At 49.2% G+C, this 14,717-nt stretch overlaps 4 protein-coding genes across 4 annotated transcripts; 1 reads left to right on the top strand and 3 right to left on the bottom strand.

Moving 5' to 3' along the window:
• Window positions 1-5,530: 5,530 nt before the first annotated feature.
• On the top strand, window positions 5,531-6,786 carry LAE1 (Secondary metabolism regulator lae1; the record flags this gene model as incomplete). The annotated part of the gene is made up of 7 exons (XM_044819171.1): window positions 5,531-5,556; window positions 5,608-5,710; window positions 5,760-5,908; window positions 5,965-6,021; window positions 6,067-6,216; window positions 6,264-6,689; window positions 6,747-6,786. The coding sequence occupies 7 exons, from the start codon at window positions 5,531-5,533 to the stop codon at window positions 6,784-6,786; spliced, it is 951 nt and encodes a 316-aa protein (XP_044686873.1).
• Window positions 6,787-8,819: 2,033 nt separating this feature from the next.
• On the bottom strand, window positions 8,820-9,529 carry J7337_001429 (uncharacterized protein; the record flags this gene model as incomplete). The annotated part of the gene is made up of 3 exons (XM_044819170.1): window positions 8,820-9,051; window positions 9,108-9,192; window positions 9,253-9,529. 3 exons carry the CDS (start codon window positions 9,527-9,529, stop codon window positions 8,820-8,822), a joined length of 594 nt encoding a protein of 197 aa, XP_044686872.1.
• A 572-nt stretch (window positions 9,530-10,101) lies between these two features.
• LAD1 (L-arabinitol 4-dehydrogenase) lies at window positions 10,102-11,284 on the bottom strand (the record flags this gene model as incomplete). The annotated part of the gene is made up of 2 exons (XM_044819169.1): window positions 10,102-11,032; window positions 11,088-11,284. 2 exons carry the CDS (start codon window positions 11,282-11,284, stop codon window positions 10,102-10,104), a joined length of 1,128 nt encoding a protein of 375 aa, XP_044686871.1.
• Window positions 11,285-13,377: 2,093 nt separating this feature from the next.
• Window positions 13,378-14,344, bottom strand: J7337_001427 (uncharacterized protein; the record flags this gene model as incomplete). The annotated part of the gene is made up of 2 exons (XM_044819168.1): window positions 13,378-13,500; window positions 13,556-14,344. The coding sequence occupies 2 exons, from the start codon at window positions 14,342-14,344 to the stop codon at window positions 13,378-13,380; spliced, it is 912 nt and encodes a 303-aa protein (XP_044686870.1).
• Window positions 14,345-14,717: the final 373 nt, after the last annotated feature.

Raw genomic sequence — 14,717 nt, 5'->3', positions numbered from 1 at the left:
CGTTTGCGTTGACGACTTCGACCAGGTAAAGTACCCAAAGTCGACCGGTCGTAACTCCCAGTTGATTTATTTGCTGTTTTGGTTTGAGTCTAAAGCTGAGTAGGTAGTAATATTACCGCGCGAATCGCGCCAGTAGATATAGCACGTGTGATAGGAATATCTGGGGGCTGGCACCACAGATCATGGTGCGCTGCCTCCATTGAAGTGATTAGTGCAAGCTTTGCAGTAGTCATCCTGATGATGCCTGATCAGGAGCCATACTGATATGCAGCCAACTATAGGACAACGAGTGGTTCATATTCTGGAATTGCCTGGGCTAAAATGCAGTCTATCGGTGAGCTGATAAGCTGAAAGTGGATTACTCATAATCAACAGGGTGGTTACAAGACGACGACGATGATTTTTGACTATCTTGGAGAGTTCAGAATCGAGTACAAACTCCATCTCATGTTGCTATCCCATGCTCTGAAGCCCGTTGTAGCATGCCGTCTAGCAATGAAATGATTATGAACAAATACGGTGCAATAGACTTAAAAACCCACTACTACTTCGTAGATCTGGCTTTTGTAACGGATTTTGTGGGATCTGGATCGAAGGTATCTCGGACCCAATCCTTTGGTAATTTGGGCTAGTGCGGAGGCGGGCAAGGTTCAGGGATATGTAACTCAACAACCCTCATCTTGCTCCCTTGGACCTTGCATGATGGAGTACATGCATCACGAGAAAACCGTAGTTATCTCTGATTGGTGCTACACGAAGAAACATTGGGAGTTAGTCTGCCAGTCGGGAGCAAACCTGATCAGAAATTAGTAGTCGATTTCGGGGAACGCATTCATCAATTGGCCGAAGCTACTTGCATTGACGGTCGAGGGACCGTCCTTGATAAGATGTCCAGAATAGTTGCATCCCGGATGTGGCTGCCCACAGAAAGAATGCACTGTCGGTTCTCCCATTAGACATTGATAGATATGTGCTTCCTGGGGAAGTTGTTTTCTAAGCATCTTATAAAAAGACAAGAAGACAGAGCCTAGCTGTAAGTGAAGTTTGTCCGTTTGAGTTAACGGAGTCAAGCTAGTACTAGAACCGATGAAATATGGTGACAAAGAAGTTGCTTTCTTGGCAAGGTCCAGCATGGCATATGTCGCGCTTCGACTAATCACATGGTATGAACATGATAAGAGCAACTTTTTTTTCGTATAATAACACTCTTTCGGAAGATTGATCATATGTTGGTTATGCAAACCTGCCAATGCCTAGATTAAGTAGTCGAAACTATGGTGACATGACTCGCTGAACTGGAGACCTTCATGCCTGCTTCACAACAATATGTTACCAAGAAGGTATAACGATAAAAATTCTACATCCGTGGTCGAGGCTCGAGGAACTGATATGGTCATAAAAATGCTGGGTCAGCTAAGGCTTTCCCGATCTCCCGGGTGGTATGGAGAAGGGCCCGTCCTTCGTGCTGCTTGCTCGGCACGATGGACGAGTATTAGATCCACCTTGGTATATATGCCCTCCAGCCCAGTGCAGCTAATATGTTGGGGATAACGAGACTGGTCTGAGACATCCTGGAAATACGTCTATGGGGAGACAGCAATCGAATTGAGCATACAAGCTTAGACATGAATTCGTATGTACATATGGCGACGACCCATCCATTTGCGAGAGACACTGGATCAGATGTTGAGTATCAGATTGGTGGGGAGGAAAGCTAATTGGATCATCGGTATCCGCCGGAGTAAATGGCACGCATTTTTATGCCTGATCAGGAGCTTCATCGAAGCAAGCAATTCATCGGTGAGAAGCGAGCAACAAGATGATGGAGAAAGGAGACCGAAACGGGACGAAACGAAAACTGCGGGGGGGGGGGGGGGGGGGGGGGGGCCTGGAGCCAAATAGCACCTGAGTTCAGCGCCAATGGTCCCAAAGCGAGCCTTTGACTGCAGGGGTTCTGTGCACTAGTTTCCGTAGCATCTCCGTAGCGTAAGCCACACCCCTGACAGTTTTGGTGCATTTTAATGGTACGGTGCTTGATTGAGGGCTTGAGCCTCGACAGTCCGTGATGGCGTAAGGAGAAGCAGGCGGGCACTAGGGAACTCGCCCACGACCTCGGGTTGGCGTGTTTGGCTCTGACAAGGTTGTCGTCAAAGAGAAGAGAACTGTGACACGTTTTTCATTTTCTGTGATACATACAGTACCTCTGAATGATAGGCTCCGTTGATATAAGCAGTTAACATCATCACCTGATGACTGGCGCACCACCTTTGACGACGGAGAGCTTCTTTCCTCCCTCTCGGGCGTGGTTCGACTCACAAACAGCCTGTATACAATTCAACTGAGACTGGTTCGTCCCACTGCTCTCGGGAGACCTAGGTAGTATCTCGTTTTTAGCACATCCTCTCTGTAGTGTCCAAGTCGACACGGCGTTTCGAGTTACAGTTAATCTCAAATGAATTCCTTTGCTGAATCAGAGGCATGGCCCAATAAGATGTTAGTCTGGACAATGCCCGGGGGAAAAGTCCTGGGCCAATAATCTTACATCCAATGTTGGTAGACGATGAACCCGCTGTCTCGATTCAAGTCGAACATGAATGAAGCCAGGGATGTTTCTTGCAAAAAATGAAATGGCCTGATTGAGATCGTTGCAGAGAAAATTACGAGTATCTCACCAAAATAAATTTGGCGCCTGATGGAAAATGTCTCGAGCCAGCATCAAAATCTGGAATCATCATATCGATTACCACAACTGAGTCAGGTCTGACATTTCTGTCTTCACCAAGTCCCCTCATCTAGTCCCATGTTCCCTGTTGGCTCGATGCTAAAGTGATTAGAGACAAGACCGTCGTCGGCTAGGGGCATTGGTATCCTCCCCGAAACACAACCAACAGCGGGACGAACCCCTCAACCTCCACAGTGACAGCGATCAGTGGCTGATCGGGGGCGCGGTTAGAGGGAGGGACAGAACCAACACAAACAAGAGAAGAAAAGGACCTTACCGGCACCCATCATCCATCGTCCATCATCCATCGCCCGAGGCCAATGGGCGGTTGCGGCTTCGGCGCCGTCAACCGCTGATGGCAGCCATATCATTACATTCAACGGCATCAATCAGTAGGGAAAGCCATCATGGCTAGATGTTTCGCACGTTGAGATCCAGCACTCCTCTCCCAGCTATTCCAAGGATGACCAAACGGCCATCGGTGCAACCTAAATCACATAACGCAAGACTGGAAAGAGAAAGGACCCCAAGTATGGATGTGATATTGTGTGTTGCAGAATAACAAGACCTCCTTGGGAGACCATTTCAACCATGGAAACCAACGTCACAGGCCGTTTGGGGAGGCCAGCCAAGGAGACGCGATACATAGTTCTGCTATTGCGACTTTAATGGGCTAGATACGCGATGAAGGAGTTCGCTGCAGGTGCTGTAGAAGGTCTAGGACCACAGGCTGTCTGTCAGAGACAGCAAGTGGGCGCTCTATGGACGGACTAGCCCCGCTAGGTACTAAGCGTAGGTAGCGTAGCCCAGCGACATCGAGGTTGGTTGCCCCTCTGAATGAGCTGTGTGTGGGTTCCATTGTGATTGATAAGGTACGGAACGGTGCCTACTTTGTCCCTACCATTTGGCGGCACGCTTGGCGCAAGCTTTTGAATGTCCTCTTGTTGACCACTTTCTGATACTTGTTAGTGAGATTGGGGATCGGAATATGAATGGCAAGTTTGCGATTCTGATCTATTTTCAACCCGACCCATCTTAGTCCCGGGGTGGTTAAAAGTTGTAATAATAGTGCCGCCGGCTTCAGTGGCATAGGTAGCTTTGATAAGTAGGTACCTACCTAGTATCTGAAGTGGGCTGTCTGAGGTGTTCTCATACCTAGCCATCAGAAAGTCTTCAGGGATGGTAACACAAGGCTTCGACCGCTTTTCGAGGCGCATGATAATAATAATCACAATACAAATAACGAGCAGGACTCGACCAACAGCCGTCATCTCAACAGGGGGTGTAATGCAAAAATGAAGAGGGGCGAACCCTCGAGGGGCACACACCCACAGGTTCAAGGTCCAAGGCCCAAGGTCCCACGTCCACCTAAGCTGCTGGGTAGGGCCCATTGGATCCATCCATGCCCGTCTCTGTCTCTGTCTGCCTCCCTCTGCCTCTGCCTTTGTACCCGTACCTGCACCTCTAACGCTGTGCCTAGGGCTGCCTTGCCTCGCCTTGCCCTGTTAGCCTGTCTTGCCTTAAGCTAGGTACTAACCCAAGGACAATTGTGCTGTAAGTTAGCTAGGTACCTTAGCTGTATCCATGTCCCACGCTCCAGCTCCACACTCTTGCTGTCGACAATAAGTATCAACAACCTTCCACCTCATCTTTCCCGGCTTCTTTCTTGCCCATGACTTTTTAATGCCCTTTACATTTGTTTCCCTTCAGCCTCAAGCCTCCGTTATCTCAATTAACTACTCGGTGACCATCTGGGCTCGAACTTTTCGGTCCACAAGTCTCAAAAAGAGGATCACGAGAGAACAAAAACCCCTCCTACAATCTTCAGACTCAACACAGTTGACCCCTTCATCTTCCAACTGCCTCCCATCTCCTTCTTTCTTGAGCCAACTTGGCCGTATTCTCGATACATAAACAGAAATTGGAATGCATCACGGAGGTCTTCTCTCCAGTTGCATCTTATATATACACAACCTACGCCCAGCACAACACCTTCAAGTCCTGACACCGACGTTTCACCTTGGCTGAATTTGCGATTCGCGTAAATTTATCTTCTCAGCCTCTTATTCGACACTCCATAACGTTCTTGGCAGTTTCCTAGACGGCTTCTGGTCTCTCTATTACGCGTGCTTCGGCCTCTGAACTCGTTCATAGCTCGGTAAGTCCATACTATAAACCACCTGTGCGAGTTCATCCTGAGGCTTCTCAGACATTCTATCCTCTTCTCTTTCCAAGCCTTCTGCTCCCCTAGGACTCTCAGTCAACTCAAATATCGGCTTAAACGCCATTAGATGAAGCTTTCTCTGCTTTGATGCTGCTATAAACACAACTACAATGTTGTGTCTTTCTAACCTTATCGCCGTTGCGAATCCTTGGAAGGTGTTAGTGTGTATGCCTAGGCGATCCTCAAGTTTGGTTGAAACAACCCATTGAGTCCCAAGGTGCCCGAGCATGTTGGGCTTGTCCTGATAACTCAAATACCGCAATCCCCTTGAAAATATTAGGTTCTCATCATGTCGGACCCGCATTGCTTCTCACGTTCATTCCTGCGTCAATATTCGCTTTAATTTTTTCTTTATACTTCACCTGGTGGATCTTGTCTTCTTCACTTTCGTGCGTCTGCTAACTCTCGCAGCGATATTCTCCACTAGAACTAGAAACTTGGCTCATTCTGGATTCAAAAACGCAACACGAATTATCTGTGTCATCTCCCACCGACAAATCACGTCTTGCTGCAGCCTCGCCTCGTGGCCCTCGTGTAAGGCCCTGCGCTTCATTGGGACATTGCAGCTTCGACGGTGTTCATCAATGGTTGTAATGCCTCCTCAAAACAGGTATGCTGAAGACTTCTTTGTGGAGCAGCCAATCTTACATGTGCAATGCAGCGTGAACGAGTCGGAAGGGCGATACCTTCAAGATGGATTCTGGCAACATGGCCGATTTTATGGTTCTTGGAAACCTGGCAAATACTTATTTCCAATTGACTCGGTAAGTCGTCTGCAAATGACAATATCTTACGCCACCTGACAGGCAACAGGAAGAGTTGAATCGTTTGGATATATTTCATAAAGTTTTCCTTCTGGCACGAGACAATAAGCCATTTCTAGCCCCCATCAGACGCACCTCGCCCCGAATCATGGATATTGGTACGGGCACAGGTATTTGGGCAATCAATGTGGCTGAAGAGTATGAATGCCTATGCCATTGATCTCGTATATCACCACGTTACTGACCTAGAGAAGATGTCTCTCAGATGCCCAGATCATGGCAGTGGACCTGAATCAGATTCAACCAGCATTGTAGGCCACACTCGCTCTTTGTAGGCCATCAGCTAATGTAACTAGGATTCCTCCTGGCTTTATGCCAAAACAATATGACATTGAAGAGCCGTCTTGGGGGCCTCTGCTGGCGGACTGCGATTTGATTCATATGCGAATGTTACTTGGCAGTATTCAAACGGACTTGTGGCCTCAAGTCTACCACAATGCCTTTGAGTATGTTCGGAACGATATCTTTGAACATTGCGCTGATACTTCACTAGGCACTTGGCTCCAGGCATCGGCTTCCTGGAGCACATTGAGGTTGACTGGATACCACGATGTGACGATGATGAACGCCCAGCAAATTCCGCATTCGTGAAGTGGGCAGAGCTTTTTCTCGATGGCATGGATCGATTCAACCGCAGGGTCAGAGTCACGCCGCAAGAACATCGGCAAATGCTTGAAGCTACAGGTTTCACAGATATCAGGCAGGAGGTGATCAAGGCTTATGTTTGCCCCTGGTCTGCTGATCGAAACGAACGTGAAATCGCCCGATGGTTCAATATCGGGCTGTCTCATAGTCTGGAGGCCATGAGTTTAAAACCCCTGATCGAGAAACTCGGATTTGAGGCCGAGGAAGTTCGTGAGCTATGTGAGAGAGCGAAGCGCGAAACATGTGTTTTGCGCTACCACACTTATTGCAACATGTGAGTCTACAAACACATCTTGCCGTCGCACTTGATGGTCTGCTAACGCTTTCGCAGTCATGTCTGGACGGCTAGGAAGCCCGGACCTCAACAGTAATGCCAAATTCTCAATCAAACGGGGGGTATTCATCGCACAACGCAAGGAACACGAACAGCCTTGGCAATATTGATACGCATTATTCGAAGCACACTATTCTGAGGAGCGTGGTGAAGCTATCAGTCGGTCGATTTGGGGAATGACATGGTTTCAAATCCAAATCGGCCTGGTGAATTGGCAGGGTTTCAAGCGCTGGCGCCAGCGCTTTTGCGCGCAACTGCATCCTGACGATCCATAAATGGTACCACGATTTTCGAATGCTGCAGTACTTCTCGCTTCCCATATCCAGGGGTCCCTTGAATTTGAAGAGACGCCTTGCCTCAATGGCAGCATTGTACCGACGGTCACCAACAGGCAAGGATTCTCAATTGTATCACCAACAGCGGGCGGGGCCTTGATCACATCAACCAGTCCACCATCCTGAACAAGGCTGTCGATCTTCTCAAATTATCTGACCGCTAGATACTGGTCACCTGGCCACAATCATCTGCCAAGGGCCATATTATTTGCGTTCGCGTTCGCTGGCAAGGGCTCTGCTACCTGTTGCGACAGAAGCGCTGGGAGGAACAACGCCGTTTTTGCCAAGGGCCAATATCGGACTCCGTAACATCCTAGGTCCGCGCGTGTCGGGACGGGCCTTCAACATCGGCCAGGGTCCGGACCATACGGAACATTCAACCGCATCTCCCTGCGTTCCGTGTATGTATTCCATATGTTATTTTCGCGCGCGGCTGTACTCCCACGTCTGTTCTTGTGGTCCACCATTCTGTCGTTTATTAGACGCCTGGTTGACTTCTTCTGTGTGGACGAGGTAACATTGGAAGAAAGAGTTTATACACTACAAATCTGTCCCTATTTCCAGAAGCAGAAGGTGGTGGACAAGCCTATGGTTCATCAAGCTATGACCAAGAGGTTGATACAGCAGATGAGGATTGAGCACGTCCTTCGCAAGACTTGCCCCAGTGAGCTAGTTTACTCAGTTAGGGCATCGTGGGATATCAGCTCGCTCCGGAGGCCGAGGAAATTTACATTTGCGGGTATCATCTGGCAAAACGATCTGGGAGCTTCACATAGCTCACTTTTATTAACCCAAAATCTCATAAAGAAATGCGAATACGTCAAAGTGTATCGTGCTACACATTTGCCATTCTATAGATGTTTGCCCTACATCCATACATTCATGTATATCAAGTACGTCTAATGGACTTGAAAGTTGTGAGCCTGTATGCCGTGGAATTGAGGAAGGCTGCGAAATGAGTTTGCTCGTGCGATTCCGGCGTCCTTTTGCACAGGAAACAGGGTACGTACTGAAAGACATCTTTAGTCTCCAACGGAATTATCAGTATCGATCAAGAAGACCTTGAACGAACTCAACTGCGGTCATGCCGACCCATTTCTCGACTTACACTCGAATCCTAGGACTCACCAAATGAGTCATTACTCTTAGTTATGAAACTAAGCAACAGGCTTATCTAGTGAAAATTCCATAAATCAACTTACTGTCTTGAAGATGAAAATTGAAGTCTCTGGGCAAAGCAATAGCAATAGCTCGTCCTAGAAGATCCCGATCGTACCTTAGGTAACTTAAGTCATCTCAATTAGGCCACACTGAAGCAGGTCACATATGGTATTTGTTAAATGGTGTTAGGTGACTAGGCTCATGATATGTTATGTCAGTAACTAGGAAAACTGCAATCAAGGAACATGAGATCTATCACAGGAAGGCTCATACAGTTATTATATATCGTTGTTGAAAGCTGTCCACGAAGGGGACAGCCCGCCAAAGGCTGGTTGATGTACAGTTCTACAAAAGAAAAGTGCTCAGAGGACAAACATCACAGACCCAGTGAGACCGGTATTCCCAGGTCTCCCAGTTTTCAACTCCCCCCCAAACAAACGGTCTCCAACCAGCCCTTTTCAGGCGTCCTCGGCAGGGGAGAACCAAGTCTAAAGCCCACCCATCCTTATTTGTTATCACATCGCCTGGCACTCATCAATCTTTACAACTTCTGCACCTACTACAAGAGACACATTTAGTGGTGGGAAGAGGCCTCGCCACGGTAGCCAACAAGCTTAAATCGTCCAATAATCTCACCGACGGTGAAAAAGCCGAGGACCTCAGCTGCGATAACACCGCCAGTGGCGAGCTGAGCAGGGCCGATATTCCGTACCTGCTGGATGGCGTTCTGAGAGGACTGGATGATGGTACGGTTCTGGATGGACTTGATGATGCTCTGGTATGTGTTTTGGAAGGTGGCCAGGTTGCTGTGGGATGTAAATTAGTCGATGCCCCGCCATAAGTAAGGCTTGTGTGAACTCACGGAGGGCTCATCTTCTGGTTATGGAAGACGAACTTGCCGAGCTCGAGGGCGACTTTGGAGTAGTAAACGACGAAGGGGACTTGTCCTGTATTACAATGTCAGCATTCAAAGGCCGCCGGTTGCTATTTTGTAATGATCCACGAACGCTCAATGAAGCCGATGACCTTGCCCGTTCGTCCGCCAACCTTGCCCAGAGTGCTGGCAACGCCCTTGGCGTAACCAGCAATAGCAGGACCAGCAGCAGTTGTGACACGCGACAGGCCTTCCTGGGCCCTTGAGGCAGCCAGCTTAGCATTCTCGGTGGCTTTGGAAGCAGCCTGCTTTGCGTTCTCGGTGGCCTTCTGGGTGGCGGTGCTCTCGAAACGTCGGGCGGCGACGCGGAGAGCGGGCGAACGGAGCATGGGACGAGCGAGAGAAGACATGGTGACGACTGAGGCAGTAAAAGAGTGCGAGGTGCCTCGTAGATTCGAAATCGGAGCTCCGTGGAGTAAAAAGACCGGCGGCGGGTGGTCAATTGATGGAGTCGAAGCTGGGTCTTGATCTTGAGTGAGGTCGTCTGAGGGAGAAAAAAAGCTCGGAAGAACTCGCTGGATGGTGGTTGTAGCCGACGGCTTGAGCCGCTAGACCGTTTTCGGACTTGCTAGCCGCGCTGCCGCTGGATGGCCAAGAACACCAGTGAATTGTTTTTTGTATCTTCCCAAATGAACTGCTTTGAGGACAACAGTCAAAGTCGTTGATTTCCTTATCTTGAATTCAAGCATACGGATGGCCCATTCGACATATTCACATCCAGTATCTGTTGTATTCGACTCCACAAGCATTCATACTCGCAATTCACATCATCAGTTCGTCGCCCAAAGTTCTTCACCAAATTTCATATTCTCGTGTCTATATCCCAAATAGAGGCTATCTGTACGGTCTTCTAACGGACCAGCGCCTAGAAATCAAAAACATACGCCGAGCACCAAGTTTATATTGATTATTACTCCCTTTTTCAATCCAAGCTCTGGATCATGACCTTGATGGCCCCGCTCTTGGCATCTGCCGACGTCTCAAACGCCTTGATGGCATCCTCAAGCTTGAACTTGTGAGTGACGAGCTTTGAGAGGTCAACTACGTTGTTCTCAACCAAGCGGATAGCTCTGGGCCAGGTGTTACAATAACGGTACTGTAGCTGAATGTCGACTTCCCGTACACTTGCGCGCATGAAGGGGATGTTGATCTCGTTCTTTCCGACGCCAATGATAAACACCTTGCCGCCAAACTTAACTGACCAGACGGCAGCGGCAATGCTACTTTCGACACCGGTGCACTCCAGAGCAACACTGGGCTCGATACCTCCAAAGGTCTTGACAATTGCTTTGGCAGAATCCTCAGCTGACTGTCGCTCGACCTTGTGTGTAATCACGCGAGGGCAGAGCTCTTTAGCAAATGCCAGCCGGCTCTCTGAAATGTCCGTGATGACGATAGGAGAAGCACCTGCGGCAGCACAGCACTGAAGGGTGATCAACCCGATAGGTCCAGCACCGCAAATCAGGACAGGGTCTCCCAGGGCGACCTGGGCTCTCTGCATGCCAGCAAGGGCAACACTGAGGGGCTCGAGGAGAGCGCCGTTCTCAAAAGACATATTTCCAATCTTATGACACCAGACAGCCGGGTGGTTGATATATCGGCGCAACATGCCAGGAACAGGTGGTGTTGACAGGAATAGGACGCTCTCACAACCATTGTATCGGCCAGTAAGGCAGGGCTCGCAGGTACCGCAGGGGATATTTGGCTCGACAGCGACCCTGTCGCCAACCTTGAGATGGCTGACAGACGGGTGCACAGCGATCACCTCGCCGGCCGACTCATGGCCCAGGATGTGGTCGCCCTCTACAATCATAGGACCGATGCAACCAGCATGCCAGAAGTGAACATCGGAGCTATACCCTGGTCAGCGATCGCTCTAGGTTAGGCGGGGTCAGAACATCAACTTACCCGCAGATACCAGTGCTGCGGATAGCAACACTGACCTCGCCGTGCTTCAAGTCGGAGCCGGACTTGACGGCTTCAGCAGAGGGTTCAGCAGCCGTTACCCAGAGATCATGGTTGGGGTTGGTGTAAACGCCAATGTTAGGCTTGAGAGTCGTCTTGACGTCTGCGACCCCATTTCCTTCGACTGCTGAAGGGCTCATGGTGGGCGATGTGTGTGTTTTACTTCGTGCGACTGGAGTCTGATATCGGTGCTGTGAGACGGTTGAGTTCAAGAAAGGCTTAAAGAAGACACAAGTCGAGGTAACGAACCCGTCCAGACCAAGGCGCAAAGGGTCTTTTTAAATCATACCCATTCCTCCCACGGAGAAAAATTTGGGGTCATGCGCACTGCTATCGCCCGGTATATGTTTGGTTGCCTGGTACCAAGGCAAAACTGATTCCCCACGTTGAAACAATAACGCAGGGCCTCGAGATCCGGACACGCCAACAGCTCTCGCACGTCGCTCTATGAGGGGATTGTGGGGTTTGCCTCGGTGGAGGCTGTATCACCCACTGCATCTTGACTCCCGCACCAATCACAGAAACAGGATCCGACAATCCCAAGACGCCATCCCACTGCAACGGGCTTCTAGTGCAGAGTGGCTTCTCTTCAGCTTAGTTCAATTCGCGGTTGAATTCATTCTCCAGCTTTTTGCCGGTCGCTTTACAAGCTTCTTCTGGATAGATATCCGGGCCATGTCTTATCGGTTACTGTGCTTGATTGTATGTACTTGGAGTCCAGAGCAGAGGAGCGAGATACCTACATGCATGGTCATCCTCAAGGGTTCCCGGCACATTATTGCAGGGCTTTCTTTCGCTATTAGTTAGGTGCTGCATCATGAAAATGATGCCGGCGGCTCTCCGGCCCTCCATGTCCATCCACAGCCGGAACGCAGAATCGTCGACATCGACTTGTGACATTCTCCCGGCGGAGCCAAGGGTATTTAGGGCGGCTCTTAACTGGTACGGCTAATCCAGCAGTTGGAGCTGTCGGCGGGTCCAAAATTAATATCCAATTCTAGTAGTTTATTATCTGACCCAACGTTACTCTTTTAATCAGTGTTACGCCGAAAATAAACCCTGCCCGAGAGCTTCCAGATCGCGTCAACCGGGCCAATTGCAGTGTCCTCAAGCATTTCGCGACGCTTTTTCTTCGGATCCATAGCATCTAGCGTGTGCTTCTCAGAGACCCAAGACCCAAAGTCTTGGTGGACCAGGTAGTCAATGTTTGTGGGGGATGGTCTATCGCTGCTGGGGTCCCCTACAGCTCTTTGCGGATCTTTTTTTGGACATTTCAAAGTCATAAGAACATCTGAAATCTCGTAAAGTCAGCTGCCAACTTCTCAAGCCCGTCGTTCCTGGAAGGCTGCTGTCAATTGAGGTCCAGGCACCGTTGACCGTACAAAGACAAGCAAGGAGGTAGTGAGCTCAATGCGCCGGCATCTGCGTTCACATCCGCGTATAAGACTCGTTGACGGCAATTTCAACCCCCGCCAATACCCCAACGACTTACAGATATTCCTTTGGAACATCCCGGTGCTCTCATAGACTCTTCGAAACGTCACACTACGTATGTCAAAGCCAGATACTCACTGTCCAATTCAGGCACGGCACCCCTGTTCGCTTGTCAACCGCGAGTCTCCCGATAAACAAAAGGTGGCCGTCTTGTAATATATGGATCGTATACAAAACAACCCAACCAGTCAGTGTTCGTCAAAGCGCACGAACGCAGTACGGCCTCCAAATATTGCTGGCACGGCGAAGGTGCCATATCTCTCACAGCAATGTATTCCCAAAACGTCAGCTTTAGGCTGATCTCCGATATCTGTTTCCACCAACCCTTTTGCTTCAAAGAACGAAACGTCAACTAATCCGATCTTTTCTGGAAATCATGTCGTCCATCTCGAGAGCTCCTGCAGTAATGGGCATAGCACGGTAGCAGCGGCATTCTCGTGATACGACTATCCCTGGCTTGTTCAAAGGGGTTATATGCTCTATTTTCAGTTGGGATTAGCCCTCAGCTAGATCCGATACTGCACAGCAACTCCGCTCTCAAAAATAGGCCACAGGGCCGATATGCCGTGCATGCGCATTTCCAGTCACAAGAAGTCTTGATCGAACATCGAATCGTGATCAGAGGCATTCCCCCAGCGCTTTACAACGGTGAGATAGGCGAGGTGATAGATTCCGTGGGTATCATCAAATTGCCACCAATATCATCATACATATAAGGATAATCCTTGTTTTAGCCATTTTATGCTGCCGAACTGACAGTGCCCTTTTGCTGCCTGAGCTTTTCCTCAAACTTTTCGAACTCTTGCAAAGCAATTTCCTCCTCTTGATCCATTACTTGCTTAACACCTTTGACCTCCTCAATCTATGAGTTACGTTAGCCTCAGACAGCACGGCGTAAGTCATAAGTGGGAACTTACATAATGCATCAACATGCCCTCAATTCCATTCTTGAGGGTGACAGTGCTAGAATCGCACGTACGACAAGCACCTCGTAACCGGAGATGCACATAACCCTCATCATCAAAACCTCGAAAATCAATGTCGCCGCCATCCTCCTGGATAGCTGGTCGAATTCGTGTCTCGAGAAGTTCTTTGATCATACCAACAACCTCACTGTCATCTTCGTTGTATGCAAGGCTATCCTCCTCCTCGGCCGCATCGCCATCCCTGCGTTCGGAGACAGTGACTATCTTCTCTCCTGCAGTGATGGCTTCTGTGATGAGGGCAAAAATCTCCGGTCGAATGTGTGCCCAATTGGCATCTGCAGTCTTCGTAACAGTAATGAAATCGGCGCCGTAGAATACTGACGTAACTCCATCGATGTTCATGAGCTTGGCAGCGAGTGGAGAAGGATATGGCGGAGAAATGGTTGCCCGGGGGTTGAGATACTCAATGAAAGGCGTAGAGAATTCCTCGGGCACAACTCGATGATTCGGTAGAAACTTGAGGGCATCTGGGTTCGGGGTGTTCTCCGTCTGGATGAAGATGGTTCGGATCCCGCTACCGACACCGGCGAGGCTTGGTATGGCTGTTGGAATATTGCGCTGTCGCTGTGCAAGGGGTCGTGTAGAATGAGAACCGACAAGAAGTTGTGATCGGACGGTACTGACTGAACGAGTCCATCGCTCAATTCCTCGGCAAGATGACTCTGCGACGGGCCGAGCGACAGCGGCCAATGTCCGTGACATGGCTCTGGAAGTTGCCATGACGTAGGCTCCGAAAATAGATATATCAAAGAAAGGATGCTACCGGTTCGATTTTAATTAGAGGACAAGATTCAAGAAAACTGGCTTTTTTTTTTTCTTGTCAAGAAACAAATTGAGAAGGGAGACAGGCTAGTTTCGGCGTTGACGGGTATGTTATGCTATAGCAACTTTTCGCCGTCCCAACTTGGGATTTTCGTTAAAACTCACTCACCGAGCTGTGATAGGTCCGAGCATTACTAATGCGTGAGCTACCTATGATGCAAGGGCAAATTTAAAGTCCCGATGGAAGTGCACGGACCAGCATTCTACCTCTAATTTTTTTGTTTTCTTTCTTCTTCTTTTTGCTTGCAATTGCTGGGGTCCAAAATGTCAG

This window comes from Fusarium musae, chromosome 1, assembly GCF_019915245.1.
Source record: "Fusarium musae strain F31 chromosome 1, whole genome shotgun sequence".
NCBI classification, from domain to species: Eukaryota; Fungi; Ascomycota; class Sordariomycetes; order Hypocreales; family Nectriaceae; genus Fusarium; species Fusarium musae.
The sequence above is the reverse complement of the archived record's forward strand: the minus strand, read 5'-3'. Positions and strand labels throughout refer to the sequence as shown.